The sequence below is a fragment of the Triturus cristatus genome, chromosome 4_2 (assembly GCF_964204655.1).
Source record: "Triturus cristatus chromosome 4_2, aTriCri1.1, whole genome shotgun sequence".
Taxonomy (NCBI): Eukaryota; Metazoa; Chordata; class Amphibia; order Caudata; family Salamandridae; genus Triturus; species Triturus cristatus.
The window spans coordinates 305,226,997-305,251,389 of NC_140586.1; the positions used below are offsets into that span (position 1 = coordinate 305,226,997).

Here is a 24,393-nt window from a genome sequence, read left to right on the forward strand (position 1 = left end):
AACTAGATGATTGTGGATTAACAGGCTTTATTTATATAAAAAATGTAGTTATGTACACATATGCCTTTCTTTCTTCCCTTTAATAGGCAACGAACAGTATTTGGTAAATTTTATCTAGCTGGGTCGGCTGATACTACTGCGGCCACCCAAATTGTGATTTCCGGGTAACAATATTGAGAGTTTGGAACCAGGGTGAGTGCTCTTTAATCTTTGCAGTTAGGTATTTTTGGGTTGACCCCCTTTTTTTACACATGGTGGAAATTTTTTGCTTGTTTTGGTGATTTTACCATTTCGGATTTCTGACACCAGTCGTGGTGTTTCTCTCACCTTTTGTCCCTCTTTTGGTCTTTACAACTGAGTGTTACTAAGGTGGTTTGGGTGTACTGATCATAATTCTTGTCACACTTTGGTTCTTGATTCTTTTCGATTTTCACACTGACACGGGTTGTCTTTCCCTGTTAGGTAGGGACCTCGAACTTGTTTTGTTAAGAGGAATACAACTAATAACTGTGCTGTATATTTGTTTATTACAGCCCTGAGGAAGTCTTATGGAATATTATCCTTAGACGAAACACGTGTTGGCTGTTCTTTTATGACCTGTTGAACCTGTTGAAATTGAAATAAATACTCTGTTCTGCAAAAGTCATATATGGACTTGGATTACTCTTTTGAATACTGAAGGCGCCTACGGTTTGAACAAGTCTCCTAAGGAGAAGTGTCTTGACTGGGATTACAGCGACTATATAAAAGATACAGACTGGACAAGGCCCTTATTTATCAATATACTTATCTGTGATCCGTAAATGATTTCTATGAATTGAAATTGAAGTTTGCGATATGTTTAGTTTGCTCAGGGAACTACAAGTGTTTTTTCACTAATTAATACCCCCCACTGAATCATACAGGCACTCCTATTGATACTTGAACAACCAAGTGATAACCCATAAAGACACTCATGTAGCTACTCACCAACCCATGCAGCCACTTATACACAAAGTGAGAGACTGATACAGATATTTACATATTTAAACATTACTCACTAACCCAGGTAGTCACTAAGATGCACTTTATCAGTCAGTTATACAATCAATTTTACAAAAATACAAAAAAAACATCCATTTAGACACTTATATACCCATCTATTCTTCCATCGACCTTGAGATATACATATATAAAACATATTTAATTTTCAGAAAAACACACATTCACTGGATGATGTCATCAGTGATATCATTTGAGATGTCATGAGTGATGTAATATGTGACGTCATCAGCAGTGCATTGCGAGCGCGCGAGTTATAGTTAACTGAACTAACTATAACGGGGGAATTTCAATGGTTTTGTACGAGCGAAATGTCCAACTAACTATAACACCCCTGAAACCTATGGTTTTTTCAGCGAATCTCTATGGTTTTTTAAATGCTAATTCCTAACTATAACGTGCCTGAAACCTATGGTTTTTTCAGTGAATATAAATATTATATATCGGTTATTTAAAACCATTACAAATATTTTTTTTACACCTTGAAACATGGAGCATGTATTGCAGCAGTGGGATCACCATTTGAGTGTCATTATTTCAGACATTTACAGTTATTAAAACAAAGGACAAATTCATACATATTAAGACAGTATGATAATTAAAACAAACATGGATTGCCACTCGGATTAGCGGATAAAGGTGGAAAAAGTGCCAGTGCAGAGATTCAATGTCAAATAAATCCATTTAGACCAACCCCCATCAGAATAGCAACACACTGAGAAGCTTCATTGCGATGGTGACATACTGGCTACCCCAACAGCCAGGCATTTAGAATGTTAAAATCAACTTTAAAAGCAACAGAACGATCTTCAAATGTGCGCAAACTGTCTCACAAATGCCAAACCACAGGTGCAGCAATGAACCGATCATCATTGGTAGCAGCAGGAGGGTTCCATAAAATGCAAATGCGACAAATATCGCAACAATTTTCTACAGTGGTGGCTTCAGGGTGTTTCTTGAGCATATCATACATTAAAATCACACAGAGAACACCAAAGTGAACTTTAGGTGTGCACAGCATCTCACAAGTACGTGTGCAACAATGTAGCAACATATTGTTCATCATCGATTGCAGCATAATGATTCAATCAAGTGGTAATGCAGCGTGTATGGCAATGGTTCCAAACTGTTTCGACCCACGGCTCCCTTGACCTTTTGGCCGTTGGACCCTGCTCCCAGTTATGTTACTTCGGGTGGGGGATGTATACCCAGCCTCAGGAGTACTTCCATTTTTCTCCCTGAATATAATTGGGATGAAGCAGAAGAAGGTATTATAATTATAATGTGGAGCGCACTCATGGGAATCAAAAGGAGGGGGAGATGGGCAGGGGACAAAATAAATCATTCTCATTGGCACCTTCTGCAAGATCACAAAGTGTAAAAGTGCGGCTATTGTGTGTTTTATATTTTGTGGCGGTAAAGCACAACGGATGTGTGTAGGATGAAGTGGTGCATGGCTGCACTTTACCAAACCAGGGGCACTCGGATCATGCAGAGGGTAGGGCAAAGCAGCCCTTATATTCCTTGGGTGCACTGGAAGACCTGGAATGTGCACTGGGGGCTCGTTGGCATGCATTGTCTCTGACCGCCCTATGATTGGCACTGCTGGCCCAGAACTGTGCACTTTAAGCCCTCCGATATGTACTGGTAGATCTGGCATGTGCATTGGCAGCTTTATGGTGTGCACGGGCAGCCATGGAATCTGGAGCATTCTTCCTGTTGCCTTAGTACTGGTAGTTTTGCTGTTCTGAATATTTCTGCGCTCCTTTCCTGCGATCAGTGTCCCACCATGCCCTGTGTACTACACTGCCAAATAAGCGTTGTTATATCATTTCCACTGAGTCTACAGAGCAGGCAGCCTCAGAGAGTCGAAAATTGACTTCTATATTTATGCGAGCACAGAGCTGCCTGCATCCAGACCAACGTAGTACCAACTGCTGCATGATTGGAAAGGCTGATTTCAATGCTGGAAACTATATTATGATTCAATAAGTACTTCATTAATTATGTACATTTCAATTTACGATGCTTCTGCAGCTTATTTGTTTTGCGTCTGTCTAGTTCGAGATGCACACAAAACTTGACTTGTTCAAACAGGATATTCAAAGCAGTGACATATATAAGAAAAAAAATGTCCATGGACTATTGGGGTAATACTGTGCAAACTCTAACAAGAGGTTTGGTTCAAAACAACCTGTGGCGCACATGGGGAGGGAGGTGCTTGATAGGTCTGAGTGCACACGACTCGATAGAAGAGTGAATGGCAATCACGGTCATTGCACAGCCCCACTGTGTTTAAAGTTTGTCTTTGCCTTCATTATTTACTATTGTGCAAAGTGCAATAGTCAGTGGCATGTCAGGAAATGGAGATCAGTGAGTGAGTGGCAGGCCTTCAGCTAGAGCACACTATGTGGTCCCTGCAAGGAGAACGTGGATAAAACAAATAGCAAAGGTCACATTAATGATGGATAGCAGCAGACACAGACTAGTATTGTGCTCAAGCCATAAATGAGGGAAGCAAATGCACACCATTGGCATTCTAATCCAGGGTTAGTTTCCAAAATCACTATGATCCACAGGTTTTTCAAAGGTCTTAGCAGCAGGCACATTAACCGACTGAGAGATTTTTCCATACAATGTGTAAGCTGGAGAACGCGGCTAGTGACCGTGAGTTTTGACCTGCCTGCAGTGCTGCACCAGAGATGGCTCCCAAGCGCTGTGAATGATTATTTATCAAGGAGCAGTTGTGTGTAAAAGCAGGCTGTCTACAAATGTTTACTTTTACTTTCAACGCCGCAGGACATTTTATTTCCTCCTTAAGTAACACCTTTGAGTCTCAGTTCAGGTCTACTCAGGGGCGGCTCCTCCACGTGGGCATCGGAGAGTCGCCCCACTGCTTTCTCAAGCAGAAACGTAAAATGGTATAAATACAATGTTACGCTTTTGCTTCTCGCACTGCGAGAAAGAAGAAGAAGGGTATGCCTGGTTGGGGCCGGCAGATCGGGGAGGAGTGGTTGGCCCAATTTTATGGGCGCGGACTCTTTGGTCGGCCCCAGGGCCGACCAAACCAGTCATAGCACTCTCCGTTTGCTTCAAGTAGGCTGCTGCGCAGCCTGCATGAAGAAAATGGGCTACACATAGACACCTGTAAGGACAGCGTCCTAGCCAATCACAACACTGCCATTGCAGCGTTGTGATTGGCTTAGGGGAAGAGAGGGAGGCTGCCTGCTTCTGCTTCCTGTGAACAGAGAGCAGGAGACGTGATGCGGGAGTCCGGGACCAGAGGGGAAGGGAAGTTTAGGAAAAAAAAACATTATATTAAACTAAACCCCCCCCCCCGCCCCCCCCCCCCTCCCCCTGTGCGCGCGACCCCCCCATCCGCGATTCATGCTGGCCGCTACTGGGTCTACTGACCTAAATCTCGGCAGCCCCGTCTACCGGCCTACTGACCTTGTGTGGCTCTGCCTGAACTCCTAATCAAGGTGCTGCAGCGCTTACACTTTTCCGTCCATTTGTAGAAGTGGTAGGCAAGGCTTCCTCCCTCCTTGCTGAAGGGTTCCTGGGAGCAGGGGAACTGTGTGCTCGCAGAGCGCAAGTGATTTCTTTAACTTTCTCCGGAACTCCCTGCAACTTTTAAACTGCGAGAATGAACAAACCTGCCACGGATTACAAATCTGTCTGCAGCATCCTGCCCGGCATCCCCGGTATTACCCTTATTGGGTACCAGTAAGTGGTTCCCAAAGTGTGTGCTTGGTGGGCATCTGTTTGCAACGCCCCAGGCTAGTTTTAATGGTGAACCGCAGTACCGCGGCACACAGATTGGGAACCACTGTTTGGTATGTTTTTCAAGCAAAATAGCAGCGGGGTGTTCTGAGAAGCAGTCACCATCTGATTTGTGTCATACTTGAATCAATTGTTGCTGTTTTCATCAGCAAAAGTTCTCAAATATGGGGTGCAGAGTTATATAACTAATCAATTGTTAAGCGAGGGGTCGAGGGGAGTAGGGCTTGGCCTCTCAGCGGATGCCCTGGGGGTGTCAGCAGAACCCACCTTAGTGTTGTGTTGTCTGGGTTTAGGAAGGCAATAATGGCCTGCCGGCATGTGCGAATACCCAGTTTGTTCCATTCACCCCGTAGTCTGGTCCTGCGCTTGTTCAGTAATGCCGGATAGAGGCACACAACGCATTTGTGGGATTCTTCCCAGCAGCCGCAGCTCCTGCAGGTTGTTTCCTCAACTGTCTAATGCCACCTGGGTAGATGTTTCAAATATGACCACTCCCCTAACCAGAGGCCCATAAATCTTGCCTTCCGATGGACAGCATACGTACAAGTGATATATGATGCTGGAGTGGCAAGCTGATAGCTATTGATGACTACCCAGGCATGTCTACATTTGGCGAGGAATGCTCTGTCTGATTGGAATGACCAAAGGCAAAACATGCTTTCCGATACCAGTTTTGAATGGTAATTGGCTTGGGTTGCTGTCCCAGAGATCTTTTACATACAGTAATTGCTGGCAATCCTCAAGGAAATGAATGTGCGCATGACTGGAGCTAATTTCAGACCATAACTATGCCTCTAGGCTGCCGGCCCGGGTCCCATATTCCTTGTGACACAGGTTGAGGTAAGCATCAGCGCTGGCTGTGTGCTGCCTAAATTTGAGCATGATCTGAGCAGCAAAGGAAGATTGGGAGCCGGAAAACCAGTTTGGAAAGCTTTGTAAAACGTTTGTTCACCAAAATGCGGTCCCTGCCCACTAGAATTTCCCTTCCTTAGGTTAATGATGAGAGATTTTGGACCTCCTGACTTCCTGTAGAGGGGGGGGGGGGGGGGGGGGGGGGGAGACTTGGCCCTGTAGCGATTTTGATAGTCTCAATACCATCACCTGGTGGGTCGGGGTTTTCCATCGACATTTTTCAGTTGCCTCACAAAGCAAGTTCTAGTATCAAACCGCACCCCCTAGACACTAAGATATGTATCCATTTTGGTCAGCTCTTCGAAGGCCCTCTAGTTCATACCAAACACAAGCCGGTGGACCCTTGCGTGGGCACCAATACCTATGGACTCGCCCAAGGACTACAGGAAAGCTCAATTACTCCCAATGTCAGCATCTTAATAACCTCAGCCATGATGGACTCCTGGACTTGACACTGTAAACATAGCTCTTCATAGGCAAGCTATCCCCTGTATTTAGGTCATTCACACAGACAAGTGCCAACCCTCTAATCAGTGAAAGGAAATGGGATCAGCCACCATTTCTCTTAACTCCCTTTGCTGCTCAGGAGACACCTCAGGTACAAGTTGTATACCTACCACAGAGCCACCCTCCTCATCTCTGTGCAATATTTCAGGAAGATGTTCACTATCTTCCTCAAGCACCTCCATCACGGACAGTATGTTCACTGTAAAGTCTTTTCAGATATATATCGTAAGTTTGTTCACTCGGAAAGCCCTCTTTAGCACCCGTTTCGTACCTGTGTCCATCAAGTAGTTTACTTTAGATATTTCCACCACTTATCCTTCAAAGGTCATGGACAAATGTGCCTCAGCACTAACACCTCCTGACCATCTTAGCAGCCAGTTAGCGTGGATTTCTGGTTATACTATTCCTTCAAAAGCTCTTTGCTTACTTGAAGACGTTTTCTTTACCCGATTCTTTTGTGGTGAATCTGGTTCCTTCCCACCCTTCTCTGACATGTGCTGAATAGGCAACACGCTAAGTGCTCAAATAGAAGCTATAAGGGACTGAGCCCAACTCCTTTCTATGAAATTTCTCTGTAGGTAGGCATGATATGAAATGGTTCTACTGCTTCCTGAGGTTCTCAGGCAGAGTTCCCCTCAAGCTCCAAAAGTTTTTCTTTCTAAAACCTTTCCACACACTTATTGGTCTGAGATGGTATGCCACGAAAAAGTGGTAGGTCATATAAGCTTCTAGTACGTTTCTCTCATATAGGTGGGGATAAAGTGTGATCTGTGGTCGGAAATCTCGGACTAAGGAAATCAAGCCATTGAGAAGATCCTTAAGACGGCCCTAGCTACTACTTTCAAAGTTGTGCTCCTCAGAGGTACTGCCTCTGGATACCTGGTGATAAGGTTCAACAAAATCAAGATGCACTTCTTGTCTGATGCTGGGAGGGGTGTCAAATGATCAACAAAGTCAATGCTCACCCGCTCAGATAAAACACCTACTTGTGGAAGTGGCACAACCGGTGCCTTAGTTTTTCCTCCTGACTTACCAATCAATTAGCAAGAAAGCCATGTTGTTCTACAGAATGTCTCTGTGTATTGGCGCATCCCCGGCTAACTGAACAAAGAGTCCAAACTATACTGGGCTATTTTCATGCCCAAGTGTCATTCTGAAGACATCTGATGGGCCAGTGGCAAAAGGGTCCGGTTCACGATGGAAACCACTAACCTCTTACAAACTCCTGGCTGAGGATGCAATGGCTCAATGCACAGTAGTCCATCCTGTCAGCCAACACAAGGTTTCACAATCACTCCCTTGAAGACCTTTCTCCTGGGCTTCCATTTAATGATCCACCAGTGTAGGGCATTAAACTTGTGCCTGACTGGCCTCCTCCCGAGTACATCCTTAAGCAGCCACTGAACCCTGCAGCTCTGGCACTGGCCCAGTATACAACACCGAGTCCTATTTGAAGTCTCATGCTCCAATCCCTCTGAAGCAGGGGGGGGGGGGGGGGGGGGGGGGGGGGGGTTGGGCACTGCTTAATTTGTAAAATATTAAGTGAGAGTGCTCACTTTTGTTTTTAGGAGGCCAAACCCACTCCTCCTGGCTCCACCTTCTTCCTCCACTGATTGACCAAGTCCAACACTTTCCCAATTAAACAAAAGTATCAATGACGAACATCACAGTAACAGACATCACTGACTCACTCTTTCAGAGCTGGCATTAGCACAGGTGGTGCCCAGTGCAACAAACATTTTTGGAGCCCCCCCTCCAATGACCTCCTTCTCCATGGATACCCTTACTACCACTCTCCAACAGTGCCCCTTAGTTCTCCAAAGTTCGTCTCTCACAAACATTTCGTTTGTTTTTATAGCGCTGCTCGTACCAGTGCAGGGTGTCAGAGCACTTTATACCACAGACACATTGTACAGAGACAATGAATCATCATAGGAAACGTTAAATAAACCAATAAGGATTACACGGTGTAGGATCACGTCATCTATACTGGTAGGCAGTATATTTTGAGAGTGGTCTGGAAAAGCACAAACTCATGGTTTAAAATGTACCACAGTAATTGGAGTTGTCTTTACTAATAAGAATGCATTTCTACCCAAACTAATAACAGCTTTTAGGCGACTGTGTGGATTATGATGGTCATTTATGAACTGCAAGTAACCAAATGATCTCCGTGACAAAGCAGTAACCCACGGAGCCATCCAGACAAAATAAAGTTTGTGATATGCAAAATACACATTCTTATCAGCATGCATGTTAACCCTCTGTGCTACTGAGGACTTAAAACTTGCACTACACAAAACTGATCTCTCTCCAGCAGGCACATTAATCACCATGTTATCTTTGATTTACCAAGGAGTCACTGACAGTGGTGAGTAAATAATGCCTGCTGCCTGGGGATGGTCGCTGTAGCTGTAGTCGGTGGAGTCACTCACTGCTGACGGCTGCTCCGACAGTGCCATGATAATGTGCTGGAGACAGGAGTCAGTTACCGGTCCGTAGAGGGCCGGCTGCCCCAGTGATGGAGATGATGCTGGCCCTCCTCTCTGCAGACAGCACAGTACTGCCTTGCATCAAATGTGCAGCTGTAGATTTAAGTCACTGTTGTGAGGGCATGGCGTGGCACACCGTCTTCAGAGCCGTGCCATAAGCCTTTAGACACTCAGCAACTCTCCAAGAGCTGGGGAGGGCAGCACACGGAGAGGAGGTCAAGGTTGTTACTGGGATACCTGGGCTGCACCAGGAATCTGAAAATAAGACATCCTGCTGCCACAGCCTGCACAGACCAGAGTCAGTGTCGGTCACTGTGCCTGGCTTGCATGTGAGGAGGCGGCCGAACTTTCATGAGGGCTGGAGGACTGGACAGGAGTGTCCGAGCCAAGAGTCTTGCATCGGCCTGCACCAGCCACAACAGAGGCCTGAAGGGCTGGTCAAACCATGATATCCAGAAGCTGTTGCAACAGCAGGTTAGCCAGAGACCAGAAGCGCATGGTTCGAGGTGGCGGCAATGGCCCCTCTAAACAACCTGGGTCGCGAACAGCACCACTTAGCCTGTCGGGAACAGCAGCAGAGGTAAGAAAATTGTGAATCCAGGCTGAAACGGGCGCCTGGACAATCAACAGGAGAGTGCGCCTTGTATAGGAAAGCGGTGCCGAATCCACACGAGCTGGGCCATACCGTGCAGAGAAGATTCTCTCTCCACCTCCAGGTGAGAATACACTGGATCCAATTGCCCCAGAGGGTGAGGTCGGTCCTTAACAGGGAAGATTTGTGTTTTATATCCGGTGCCGGCCATTTCGAAAACAATGTGTCAAATACACAGTTCAAATCCCCTGAGGCCATCACCTGTGAGCTCCGAGGCAGCTAAATAAATTGCATGGGGAACGCAGCAGCAGCGCTTTTCTTATTTAATTATGTGCAGGCCGCTGTGCTTCATTGCGCATTCAATTTGGGTAAATATAAATGCATGACTAATGCATTTTAGTGCGGTGATGCGGACACCAGCACTAAAATGCATTTGTCTAATCCCTGATGGGCGGTACGTGGCAAGGCTGCCCAATGCCCAGGGAGGGAAAATGCAATAGCCCTGGGAAATAAACGCTGGTGCTGAGCACCAAAAACCATCAGCACAAACTAAGCACTGGATAGACACGAGCCAGCACCTTTTCAGAGTCTGCCCGACCCCCTTGCTACTCATGTCTGGTCATTCCAAATCTGGGACTGATCCAATCTCTTCCCGAAACGGACCTGCAACCTGTGATCTGGTCAACACCGCTGATATGGTCCAAGATATGTAGGCTTTAGGTTTATATCCTAAACCAGGGCAAACAAATAATTTCCCAAGTAACCTTGGTTCTCTCGCACACTACAGCAGGCCTCGAAAAATCATAGAACTTTGACCAGACCTGCAGGTCTAGTGACTTAAATATACCACCCAACCTAACTGTAATGCTCTTGACCCATAATCGGTTTCAAATGATGTCATCCTGGGCAAATATTTTAAATAACTGCCCGCCCATTTCTTTATTATCACATATGAGAGCATCTTCAAATACATGAGTTCAGAATGGCTGTTGTACACAAAAATATTTTGTTTGATTTAATAGACAGAGATTTTGCTCCATATTAGATACCAATCTAGCCACATATAGGATACACATGGCTCCTGACTGCCCTCTTAGTTTATTAACAGCACTGTAATCAGGGCTGCAGCAGGAATGTTTCTAAAATCATGTTTAAAAACTATCACTTTCAATAAATACATAGCTAAAGCATGAAGTGGTAGCACGCTGACATTTGCAATCTGCACATTTACCGTTGAAGTAGCCACACAATTTCCCACTGAATGCGGTTTTACTAATAAAACTATACGGTGTACAAACAATAATGTTTGGAAATCGGGTTTCTGCAAATATCTGTCATTTGCACATCACCAAGTAAAGTGTTCTGATTTGTTCTGGTCCCATTTAAATCTGTTTGCACCCCACTTCTGAATTACAAAACAAATTGCTTTCGTAATTCCGGATATCTTTTTAAATATTTGTACTATTCATTTAAAAGCTTTTTGAGTGTTTTGTGTTAGAAAACAAATGACATCCTACAGCCTTTTGTTTCACCATGATTGTCAGACAGCTCACTTGACAAAATCCTTCAACTGTAGTAAAAGAAAGAAACATAAACACTATTTTCCAGGATAAGATAAGCAGTAATTAGTAAAAAGACAACATTACATTCTACCTCTGTCTTTCAACAGACAGCAAATGTGTCAAGATAAAAACAGGATTTAAAGTCATCTTTAATCTTCATTCACTTTCTGAATGAACAATACAGCTGTTCGTTTCCAGCTCAAGTTCACTCACCAGAATGGACCAGGAGGTTCTGAAAATAGCTCGACCTGGTAAAATCTGACTCGCTATATATAGCAAGTGGGCGAGTAGATTTTTTCGAGGCCTGTACATCGACAATCAACAACTTGCCTTTTATTTCTTCCTCAACTCAGGCAACCGGGTACTCCATTTAACATCACTTTATCAAGCCAGAGCCATTGGCACCAGGGAGAAACTCCTGGGTTTGAGATACTTCCTACTACCCAGAGCCCTGAAAGCATATATATCCTGCTGGGCAGGGACATTCCTCCCATTGGTACCTGCTTTCAACACAAATCCCATGTGGAATTTCTGCATTTCCTTCTGTGGCAGTTCTTAAACTTTTGATGTCTCTCAGAACCCCTGAACAACCTGCTAGGGTTGGCCATCCCTATGGCTGTGCAAAATTGTTTTGCACATCGTAAATGTCCTTAATAAGGGCCAATTCACGAGTTTCAAGAATGCAGTCATTTGTTTCAGAACCAATCACATTTCCTTAAAAAACAAAAATCCAAATGTAATTAACAGGAATCATGACTCACAAGTTATAAACATCAGAGATATACAAAAATGCTATATAAAAATGTTAACCCTTTAAAGCCTGCTTAACAACTTTTGTTTTAAACACTAATATTGCAAAAACGACTTAACGAGTTACACCAAACCAACAAAAGTATGCTTTTTGGATAAAGTTCTACTTTCATGTCAAGTTTGGTGTAAATCTGTTCAGCGATTCAGGATATAAGCATTAGCAAAACTTCCTGTGGGAGGTAAAATTGGAAATCACTTATTTGTTAATGCCTATCCCTTAACTTTCTTTTAGCCCTGCATAGATCTGCACTTAAATTGGCATGCCCGTCCTTGGCTAACTGAGGTAGTAGTTTGCCATATCTCATGCTAATCCGTCCACAAGGTGAAATGTTATAGGTAAATTTAAAAAATGCCTTTCAATGGAAGCTCGCTAGAAAATAACAAATACTGAGTTATCGTTGAGGTACAACCGTGCAAAACCACTGAAATTTGCCAGTTAATTCTAAGAACAAATACAACATATGTCATAAGTCATGGTCGACCACCCTGAACAATAAACCTCCCTGGAGAACAACAAGGCAGATGAAAGTGAGTTATGTCATGTGCTGTGTGCGTTTTAAATGTAACTGGAACATTTCAGTAATTTTACGCATTTGAGCTTTAAAGATGACTCTTTAACTGTGTTTTTATTGCAGTGAATTTCATTATATGAGTTAATTCATGTTCAATGCCTGCTGTGAACGGCCTGTACATTGTCATTGTGTGATAAATCTGCATAAAATTTAGCCAGTGTTATTCGTAAATGAACAGTTTTTCCCCACCCGTTTTAACTTGAGCCCCCTCTTGTTGGGACAGTATAAATGTAAAATACCAAAATAAGAAACATGCTAAGTCCCTGCCACAGTTGGTGCAACTCCATCAAAGCCAACATGATTAGTGAATCAGTAGTTCAAAACACCGCGGCTCGTCTCGTTAGGAACCTACGAGCCAGAACAGCCTCCCTCCCCCTTTTACAACATCTGCATTGGCAACCGATACGTAAGCGGGTTAGGTTTAAGATATGTTGCATTGTGCACTAAGCTTTGAACAGTAAAGGACCTGGTTACCTAGTTTGAAAACAGATTCCTTTGATCAGGAGAGAAATCTCTGCTCCTCATTCCCCGTTTCAAGAAATCTCGCATGGGTGGGAAAGGTTTTTTTAGGTCTCACCTGACTCTGGCGAGACTTATTGAGAGGGCTCCAAAAAGTGCTACCAGGCCAGCCTAGAGCTACAGTGCATGTGCGCCGGCGGCGCGCTTTACCGCGATTACTTTCACTTTCGCGGCCGCTTTGATGTTTGATCGTGATCGCTTTCACTTTCGCGGCCGCACGGCCGCTTGTCATAGCCAATAGGTCTCGCTTTTGGGACCTTATAAGTATTTAGTTATGCAACTGTTGCATGGCTAAACACTTATAAGGTCCCAAAAGCGAGACCTATTGGCTATGCCAATGCTGGTCTACTTAGACCCTACTACTGTAATCAACTCCCGATTCATCTCTGTAAATGCTCAGAATATCTTTCTTTTAGAAAGCTTCTCAAGACGGAGCTTTTCTAAACTGTCCGCACCTGGTCTGTTCCGAGGACTGTACTTCCTACAGCGCAGAGATACCCCTTAGGGGGTGATTCGGGAGCTATATAAGTAAATAAATAAAAAATATTTTGACCCCCTCCCTTTAAGTTCATCTTTGCCCCAACCCCCATTGGATCTTCAGAAAACCTAATATACTGGCACCGTGTATCACTTACCCTACCTTGATGGATTGGCACAAAGCCAGACATAACAATAGGAAACTAATCGCTTCAAATGCTTATATTTCAAACCCTACAAGACGGCTTTACCTACATTAAAAAAAAAAACTAAGAAAAAACACTCTCTTAGCAAAGTTCACAGTTAACGTGAACTTTACATTCAAAGTTTTTTGCTTCACCTTTCGGCGACATCTCCTATGGGAGCTAAAATTGGGAATGATAACCGCCTTGTCCCCCCACTCTTGTTTTCTCATGGACGGCTCTTTATGAAAGTGATCATGCTGAAACTTTGCAGAGTAAGTAGACTGCCAAGTTTCAGACAAATCAAAAAATGCCTTTTCAGTGTAAACACCATCTCAAACATAACACAATGGTGTGTGTGTGTGTGTCTCTGCACCCATCAGTTTCCTCTTCCAGTCTGGATTTTAAATAGTTAAATGCATTCAAAGAGTGCTCTAAACAAGGGGTGATTAAGATGTCACCCGCCCAAACCCCCATCCTGACCTGTCCCGAATGTAAAAAAAAAAACCTCAAAGCAACTTCCATTTCCAGGGCCTTCACAACCCAACAACTCTCTTTCCGCCTCATTTATCCTCACCGGCAGACCTCGTTCTTGCCAGCAACTTACTACAACCCCGTTTCCGTTCCATCTCCTGTCCTGTTTTGCCCACTGCAGCGCCTTCTGCCACATTTCCGCACAGCCCCATTCTTAGCTTCCACGCGGTCCTAGGAATTATGACACCCATAGCCAAACCTAGCTTTTCGGACAATAGCACTTGTTCTATGCCTGGCCTAGGAACACCGACTTATATTGTGAAAAACCTAAACTACAAATACCAGAATGCAAAGGGTGGCCGATTATGAGGCCATGATTGGCAAAAGGTTTCAAACATGCATATGGGGGGAGGGGGGGGGGGTCCCAAATTACACTTTACAGCTCCTTTTTCCACAGCCCCTTTTCTGCTGCTACACACCCCCACCTTTCCCATCTCCTACCAGCCCCCCTCCTCGCCCGTAGCTATCTTCACAGCCACGTATCTGCCCCCACCACTACAGTCTCTGCTTCGCCCCTCCATTATAGCACCTGCTTTCCCACGTTTCTCCAGTTAACTCTGGCCTCCCCCCGTCATATCCCGAGTCAGACCTGAGGAAGCCCCGCAGAGCCCCCAGGAGTGGAGCCCTCGGGCCGCAGCACCGGACTGTCGCTGCCATCTCTGCCCGCGCTCCCCCGGTAGCAGTAGAACGCGGAAGCCGGGGACTCGAAAGTGCAGCCAGGCCGCGCCTCCCAGGCAGAGGTTCTGGCCTCTGGCCCAGGCTGGAAGGGAGGCGGAGGCGGAGCCGCCCTCTACTCCGACGCTGCCGCCTTTGGACGCCGTTCCTCTTGCGGGCGCTTGAGCAGAGTCGGTGCAGCCTCCAGGGTGAATGAATGCAGCTATTGCAACACCTCACATCGTGCCACGCCAGACGTGAGTAGCGGATGCACACACGTTTCACGTTGCATTCGGAATTTGTAGTGCATCTTTACATTTATATAGTAGAAAAAACAAACCTTCAAGCATGTAATGCAAAAATGTAACCCAGCACTGGATACAGTAATCATGCATAACGTGGAACAATCTTAGAGTTCTGTTTTTTTGCCAAATCCATGTGTTACTCAATTAGGGAACCCCATAAAAAATGCAAATCTCTGGTTAGATTACCTCGACCCTACCCTAATTATGTACAGTAGGAGCCGGGTGGCTGTCCGGTTTACCTGATCAGGTGAGTAGATAAGATTTGCTAAGAAATGTGTCGGTTGATTTGCCACATTGCTTTGCCCATACCTATCAACTTCTTGATTTAAAAATGTGAGTGAAGTGAGGCGTTTAAGAGGGTAATCCGATTAAGGTGCATGGGGAATGAACACTTTTTGGAGAGTGACAAAGGTCTGAAAGGGGAGTGACCCCATTAAAGACTATGGAGGTATTTTGTTTGGCAGTTGGGTGATTAGAAGCAAAAAAAGGCTACTCCTGCCAAATGTGGGTGAGTTGACAGGTATGTACACCATGTATCTTGTCCTTGTCTTTGATTTCACAAAGCAGTGTATTTAGAAAGTATAGTTTTTAGTTCTCGCCTACCAGACAGTGCAAGCTGTCTGTTGGTGAAAAGTCTTATTGTCTGCCTACAGTGGGCTTAGAGCCCAACCATTGCTTACCATTTGTTGGCATTCTCATTTGCTTGCTTTTCGTTAGTCAGCTTGTGTGGGCTGTACTTCATCTTCTTGTGTTTGTCCCTCCCTGGAGCATGGATATATACTGTGTCCCTCCACTGCTCCCTTTTGAAGCATTACTTTTTTCTTTTTGGTTAAGCACTCCACAAGAGTGCATGTGTTTTCCAGCTGCCTCCCTCAAGCACTGCTCTTTCACCCCATCCACAGCACACTTCCTCTTCATGGCCCGTGTGCTTCTCTTCCATACCCTCCATGTTGTTCTCACCGTAGTGTGGTTCTTCACCCGCGTAACTTTCTCACCTGTGTGTTTTCACACAACAGCTTCACATGCCACATTCTTCTTTTTGGCCCGTGTGCTTCTCTTCTCCTCAGCGATCCGCATTCCTCTCACCCATTTTACTCCCCCCCCCCCCACACCCACACAGGCTGTGTTGCTTTTGCTCATGCACACCTTCCTTGTTACTTCCTCCCACGCCTAAAAAAAAAAACGCTTTTGGGCTACTCTTTAAAATGTCCTGATCTAGCTTGAGTCAGTAAATAAAAAGAAAACAATAACACCCATGTCATTTTGTAGGCGCAGGTTCACAAATAGAGGGACAAAGGGCTTTTATACATGAGGTCCAGCACAGTTGCCCAAATGCAATATGAAAATTAACAGCACAACTTTAATTTTCATATTTTGTAGGTGCACTCATACGAAATGAGGTGGTCAGACGTTCAATTGCTCAATTTTTTTGTTTACCCTTTAGCCATGCTGCACATCATCTGGGATGCCGTACAGTATCGGTAAAAAACATTGACAAAAGCCAATGAGTCCCAAAGACTTGTTTATTTAGCTTTAGGTATGCTAATTTGAGAACTCTCCTTGATTTTGTGTGGGAGAAGCTCATCCAGTCCATGTTTTTTCTTTGCATCCTGGTACTTGTAGCCCTGAATTTGCAATGGGATACGCAGAAATGCAAGTATCGGTATGCAAAGAAACATCTGACTGGATTAACTACTCTTGCATGGACTAGGAAAACCTGTCCACTCTGTAGTTAGATCAGCACACACCTTAAATATTTATCAACCGAAATGTCTGCTATTAAATACATAGTATTCTGCATACATGTAGCAACATTGGCAACCCTTTGCACCCATGTAAACAGGGTTACATCCCTGCCTCGGCAGAATGGGAAATCAGTGTTACGGACCTGGTTGAGGCAGAATAAATCTAGCCCAGTCGTTTGCTAATGTAAATTTGAGTTGTTTGCGAGACGTGCATCGCTGAATCTCAGAATGAGCTAGAGAGTCTAAGGACAATGAACAAATCTCTGGGGCGTAGAGGAAGTGAGATCTCACGTCCAATGGAACCACACAGGACTGCCATTCTGCTTCCCTTTAATACGCTGTCATATCTATAAGCCCCCTCCTCTCCCCATGGAGGCTTGTGCTGAATCGCAGCACCTGAAATCAAATGAACACCAAAGTCCTGTAAGTGAGATCAGTCTGCCTTGGCGTGGCCATCACTAGCAAAGATGCCATAAGAGGGAAGCCGTCAATGACCTGTAGAGAATCGAAAACTTGCCCTTTCCGACCACACCGAACACTAATACCTGTCTCCACCATTCCACACTGATAGTCAACGTGCACATCACAGTGGCTGACCCCAATTCATTTGCTCATGACGTCCACACTAGAAAGAACGTTATACATCCCTACAGAACTTGGCTAAGCATCATCCGACCACGTGTGTAGACCTCAATGGTAAGCAAAGTACAGCATGGTAAGCAAAGTTGAACATCCATTTCAGAATAACAGTGAAAGACAGCAGCGCCTCTGTCGTCTACTGAAACTCACTGCCAGTGATTTTACAAAGACGCTAGACCTTTCTCCTTTTGTAATAACTCAGGCTTGAACTCACTTCTACATGGACTGTCCTTGTGAAAGTGCTCTTGCCACCATCTTTGATTGGGCTCCTTCCTTAGATGTACATTTCTACCACCCCACCTTGGAATGGATATGACTGCACATTGAGCCTGCAAGTCTATTGGGAATTCTGCGGCAAATATGGCAGTGTATTGGCATCCATGTATGTCACAAGAGAAAGAAAAGGACTGCTCTTGTGGACGCTTTGTTCACTCCTCTTCCCTACCCAACACCTTCAGGCAATTGTACAACCACCAAGTACTCTTGTTTGCAGAATCTGATCTTTGGAGCCATAATATGATAGCAAGGAAAGAGTGAAGAACCCTCTTCCTGCCCATCTGAGACTTCTGAACATAGTCTGGCCACCTGATCATGAGGGACATAATCGCATGACCTCCTTTGCGTGAGGGTTTGTATGCTTGACAGTCACGCCCACTTAATATCACTGAAGTATACAAAAAAGTGATGAATGGAATGCTTGAATTAATCTACGCCACTGATGATCACTCGAGCCGCAACCCAGTCCATTGTTATTTTGCACACCATGCCACCTCACTTTGGATCCAGCCATATGCAAATCAGTCTTGACTTTGCTCCAATGGAAATATTCCAGCCCAACCTGTCTGACCAGGTCCTCCCTGAACCCGAAAACAGGCAACCCAAGACTCCCTGTCAGGGCTCATCAGTCAGGTATAGCATGGTTCAAGTAGCACATGGTACTCACACCTTATCAGGGATCCTTTGCACATCCTGATTCCATTTCCGGGCAGTGCATCTAAGTTTAATATTGATCATTCCTTTTCGAGAAACAATGGCATAATGACCTGAAATGCATTAAATGAAAGGACAGCTATGACATTAGGTTGATGTTCAGCTTCAAACCCACTCAAAAGCGTCTCGGAGAGGACAAGTTGTAAATCGGAGAAGGTGTTGTGCTCTCACACCTGTCAAGGATCCAAGAAAAGACAGAAGGCTTAGACGGAGAGATTTGTTTGGAGCAACTGGGCCCTAAAGTTTGTTTTAATGGAGGAAAAACAAAAACTTGAGCTACCAATCCCCTTTGCTAGCAGAAAATGCAGCATTCCTAGCAGGTAACCAAATCCAAAGAGTTCTTTGAACTGAAATTGACTATTGCATTGTATTAACTCTTTTCTGCCTGCGCTCCCGTAGACAACAAATAATGATCATCTATTTTTGATATAATGCAAATCTTTGGGGTGGGTTTGTCAGCGTAAGTTACCTGAGTCCCGGGCTCACTGTGCCACTGGAGCCAACCTGTACCTGGCTGAAGAGCCCTAACTAGGGCGAAACCGGTCCTGGGTTGCTTGTGTTCCGGTTCAGGGACGACCTGGTGTGACAGTTTGGGTTGGACTGTTCCCATGATTTACACATGGCTGTGTCCTAACCGAGGTGGCATGGTGGGCATAAAACGATGGAATGGCATGCGTCCCCAGCAATTGCCAGTGACGAGATTAGTTCAAGCATTCCATTCATCACCTTGTTGTTTTTGCATAACCCTACTAGCGTGGCCTAGATCCATCAATGCCTCATTCATATAAAATGGTAGAAGACAATACAACTGTGACATTTTGGACAGCACGCCCAGCTGAGAAGTCTGCTTCGGCATGACTCCACTACCTACAGTAATCACCACGCAGAGTCAGTGCAGGCCAGGCATCCATTCCCCCACGCCCTCTTCCTCCCCAACATCCCACTATCTGGAGGCTCCTGCATAACTGCAATAGGAAATGAGAAATAGTAACATGGCATTTGTACAAGTAGTGAAAACTACGCATAGTGCACTGCTTAGAGCAAACCTAGACAACAGACCGTCAATACATTATGGATACAGAAACACTCGATGAATACAAATCCATGCATTTCATTGAAACCTAGAAACGCATCACCATGAAAACTAACTTTAATTTGCTTTTTGTCTGAAATGAAAGAACAAATAATGTGCAGTCATCTTCAGCAGCTTTAAAATGGCTGTCATTGTGAGCAGGCTGAGGCCTAGTAATGCTAACTGGAGGTCTAGTTATTTTTATTGTGGTCTACTGATGTTAATTTAAACGCATCGAGATAAACATTCATTTTCTAAATGATCAAACACACTTCTACACTGGCTACTGTGCTATTTTGTGAAAGATAATTTATAAAGAAATAATATTTACACACAGAATGGTGTGATTTTGAGAACAAACTGGAAAAGAAGGCACCTAGGAAATCAGAAGAGTATAAATCTCAGCTAGAAAGAGCACCATACCTACAGTACCTTCCAGATCCTTGACTTGGCTGTGTTGAGGTTTTGAGTAGGGCTGGACACGGTTAGGAACCTCTGGTTGTATCACAGTTATCTTAAAATGAATAAAGGAAAATGCTAGTACCCACTTATCGTTCAATGTAGTCTACACCACTGGCCACTTATCTTTCAATATAGTCAACCCCACTGTCCACTTGTCATTCAATATATTCTACACCACTGGCCACTTGTCATTCAATATAGTCTACGCCACTGGCCACTTGTCATTCAATGTAGTCTACGCCACTGGCCACATGTCATTCTGTATATTCTACACCACTGGCCACTTGTCATTCAATATAGTCTACGCCACTGGCTACTTGTCATTCAATATAGTCTACACCACTAGCCACATATCATTCAATATAGTCCACGCCACTGGCCACTTGTCATTCAATATAGTCTACGCCACTAGCCACATATCATTCAATATAGTCTACGCCATTGGCCACATATCATTCAATATATTCTACGCCACTGGCTACATATCATTCAATATAATCTACACCACTGGCCACTTATCACTCAATTTAGCCTACACCACTGGCCACTTATCACTCAATTTAGCCTACACCACTGGCCACTTATCATCCAATATAGCCTACAACACTGGCCACTTATCATTCAATATAGTTGACGTCACTGGCCACTCACTATTCAATATAGTTGACGCCACTGGCCACTCACTATTCAACATAGTCTACACCACTGGCCACTTATCACTCAATATAGTCTACACCACTGGTCACTTATCATTTAATATATTCTACACCACTGGCCACTTGGCCACTTGTCATTCCATATAGTCTACGCCATTGGCCACTTATCATTTAATATATTCTACCCCACTGGTCACTCATCTTTCAATACAGTCTACACCACTGGCCACTTATCACTCAATATAGTCTACACCACTGGCCACTTATCACTCAATATAGTCTACACCACTCAATATAGTCTACACCACTGGCCACTTATCACTCAATATAGTCTACACCACTGGCCACTTATCATTCACTATAGTCTACGTCACTGGCCACTTGTCATTCAGTATAGTCTACGCCACTGGCCACTTATCACTCAATATAGTCTACGCCACTGGCCAGTTGTCATTCAATATATTCTACGCCACTGGCCACTTATCTTTCAGTATAGTCTACGCCACTGGCCACTTATCTTTCAATATAGTCTACACCACTGGCCGCTTATCTTTCAATATAGTCTACGCCTCTGACCTCTTATCATTCAATATAGTCTATACCACTGGCTAATCATTTGCAGTATGTCCCAATTGGCCAGAAATAAGTGTATAACCCTGTATTTGTAGAGGAAAAGCACATCTTATCCAAAGTGACCCCCCCCCCCCCTTTAGAATAATGGTTCAAAGACCGCACTATTGTAGTTTTCGCGTATGTACTTTTTTCACAGCAGAAAAAAAAATGTCATGAAAAACACGGTTTTAGCGCATCTTGGTTCAGAGCTTTTTGTAAATGAGATATGATGAACTGGGTTTTGTTTTGTTGCAGTCATTACATTTTAATGTGATAATTCTGGCGTTGTGAAATTGTTTACTTCATGGGTGCTTGCACAGATCAAACTGGGTCGAATCCCTGCCAGCTTTTCAGAATGTTCAGACTATGGAAATGTGTTCCATTTAGGTTTTTTACATGTCAATTTGTCTTATGTGGATAGCTGGAAAATCTGGCATGGAATTGGCCCTTCAGAGCCAGCTCAATACTTTAGGCCTAGGTAATGCTAGAGCAGACGACTGTTTCCATCTTCTCTAGCTAATAATCTGATTGTAATTTATTTGTGTGATGGTCTTTGTAATTCCTTTTAGATATTTCTGTATACAAAAATTATCCATGTTTTAATATTTATATTTGGTTATTAAGGCTGACTATACTCAATTAAAATAAGCATTGACAAAGCCAGTATGTTTCTTGAGCGCTTGCTATCAAAACAAATAAAAAATGTCTGCTTTAGTGGAAAGCAAATTTTAAAAGGTTGCTTTCTTTGTGTATAGAGTGCATAAAATGTGTGATGACAGAGTATACTTTTCAGATGTCAAATAGTCCCTTGCACACACCAATGAAGGTGGAAGGGTACATCTAAAGCGCCATGGAAAGAAGTTGAGAATGTAGGGTGATCCAGGATGTGATTTACAGTCCGTGATTGACAGCCAGTTGATGAAGGTCCTTGAGCTGAAGAAGCCAATGGCTGAAGGGAGCTCAACCAAAGCCCTTTAGAACATATATAAAATACAATATGTTCCCTATAAATTTTGCACGCTCCGTTACGCTACCTAAAAGAACAGCCTAAAGAATGGGATGGTGAGCATAATATTTCCAGGCAAAAACGATGAGAAAGATCTAACTATTTCAGAAAATCAATAGGATTCTATGGAAACAGAGGTGGGCAGTGAAAAATCTAAATAGTGAGTCAAGCATTTGCATAGCCAATAGTTCTCGCCTTTGGGACCGTGTAAGTGCTTAGCTATGCAGCATATAATCCTGGGTGGTGTGCCGCCAGGGATTGAATAGCTATACAATTACTATTTTTGCCATTCACAAAGTGCATGAGAAGCAGCTCGCTTCCAAGGACATATACTTGCTGGTAGAACAGGGTGCGAGGGCCTGCAGCAGCCACATTGGCGTGCAGAAATAATGAAAGGGGCACAGCCTTTTGAACTGGCCATCATGCCATGCCCAGAAGGCATCCGCATTGTCCCAATGGTCATCAAGTTGAAGACAGGGGAGGGGTCTCTTTTGAGGAAGTGGGAAGGAAAGAAATCGGAAGCACAAAAATTGCACGCACATTTTTTTCACTAAATACTGAGAACAAAATAAACAGCTGCATATTTAAGTTGGAAACAAATCTTTTCATGCATGTCCACAAACACATTAAGTGTTGCATGAGGTTGTTCAAGTGGTGAGATGGGTTGTTGGGGGGGAAGGGGATTGTAGTTTGCTCTACACAGGACTGTTCAGCTGTGGCTTCTCATGTCGCTCATTGGCTGTGTGACATATAATGGGCATGCCCAAGTCCGAAGTTGGTACTCTTGGATCCAGCTGTGAGGCTCCGCCACATCCTATACAAGCCGCTTCAGAGAAGTCCGCGGATCCTCACAGAGTACACCAGGGAGCATAGCAAGTTACCTGGCACAAACCGCGGGTGAAGAACTGAGAAACAGTCTTCGAGCAGAAGAGCGGCTTCCCTCAGCAGGATGGAAAAATAACTGATGGAAAGGGAACAAGACCAGGGGACGCAGCAGAGAGATTTGATACAACTGGCACAAGTGTCAAGAAAGAGAAATGGGGCTGTTGTTAGACTAGTGAACTGAATGAATAGATATCGGGAGAGAGGGGGGAAGGAAATCCATAACTGTAGAGATAACGCGAATGCAGGAGGGGTGCTATAAAGTAGAATGTGGGGATACTTGGGAGGGAAAAATAGAGACAACAGGATGAACGAGGTGAGGAAAAGAAAAAAAAAGTGGAGCGAGGGATACTAAAACAAAAGTGGAACAAGACCATGATATATTCAGAAGGATTAGATTCAACATGAAGAGAAAGGGATATATGAGTTAAAGACTAAAAGAAACAGCAAGAAGAAATAACGACAAAAAGCAGAATTTAGCGAGTGAGTAGTGAAACCAGGAGACACTGGAACGAAGGAGAGAGGGCGTTATTTGTGAAAAAGAAGACAGAGTAGAGAAAAGGGGCTCTCAAAAAGAGGGAGGGCCGATTTAAAAAAGGTGCGAAGAGGAGACATACCGAAAAGAGGAGGAGGGAGCGCAAAGAAAAGAAGAGGAGAGCAGGCGTGAAGAAAAGAGGCGAGGAGAAATAAAGAAGTGGTCAAAAGTCAGGAAGGGGACACATAAAAGAGGGCAAGGGGAATGAAACCAGGAGGAGTGGAAACAAAAAGAAAAGAGAAGAAATAGAAATAGAATTGAAAATGGAGAAAAGGGCAAGGAAAGGGGGCCCAGAGATGGCAAACTAAAGGCGAGAGTGCAGTTACACACAAAAAGGCGCTTTCACCTCTGTTTAGAGAGCAGAGAGAAAACAGATTGTGAGCCAGAACAGAAGAAGCCGGGGAGGGTCTCCGTCCGGGAGGACAATGTCAGAGAGACTAGAAAAACATACAATAGAGAAGGCAGAGGGAGGGATTAAGAGAGAGCCTCCACCCGCCCAGCCATGCACGCGCTTGCTAAGCAGCAGCTGTTTCTGCTCTTTTTCAAAGCACACACTCTTGCTTGTGGCGCACCGCTGCGCACTCCCGCAAGCTGTATGCTGCCACAAGCACGAGTACGTGCTTGGAAAAAGAGCTGTACGATGGCTAAAGGTCTCCTAATCAGCGCATGTGCGCTGCGTAGGCGAGACCTAAAAAGACATAAACCTTCATATCTAGTAGCTCGATATGGGGCAGGTAATGGATTCCCACATGTTATTCCCCAAATACGTGTTATCCCTTTTATTTCCCTATCCCAGAAAGACCAGGGTCCCTGGTAATGGTAATTCCAGGGAGAGAAAGAATGGGAATTATT

The 24,393-nt window shown here is 44.3% G+C and overlaps 2 protein-coding genes across 3 annotated transcripts in view; one reads left to right on the forward strand and one right to left on the reverse strand.

The window, feature by feature from the left end:
* The window catches only part of LOC146833753 (protein Cryzl2-like), a 143,368-nt gene extending 128,664 nt beyond the window's left edge, over positions 1 to 14,704 (reverse strand). Inside the window, exon 1 of one of the 2 annotated variants that reach the window (XM_085601620.1) lies at positions 14,573 to 14,704. In XM_085601620.1, coding sequence (XP_085457746.1) covers positions 14,573 to 14,640 — 68 coding nt within the window. In that variant the 5' untranslated portion in view covers positions 14,641 to 14,704. The remainder of the gene's footprint in view (positions 1 to 14,572) is intronic. The other variant, XM_085601619.1, reaches the window with a different exon arrangement.
* A 53-nt stretch (positions 14,705 to 14,757) lies between these two features.
* RASAL2 (RAS protein activator like 2) overlaps positions 14,758 to 24,393 on the forward strand; it is an 891,981-nt gene continuing 882,345 nt past the window's right edge. Inside the window, exon 1 of the mRNA XM_085601613.1 lies at positions 14,758 to 14,894. Within this exon, the coding sequence (XP_085457739.1) occupies positions 14,855 to 14,894 (40 nt within the window). The 5' untranslated portion in view covers positions 14,758 to 14,854. The remainder of the gene's footprint in view (positions 14,895 to 24,393) is intronic.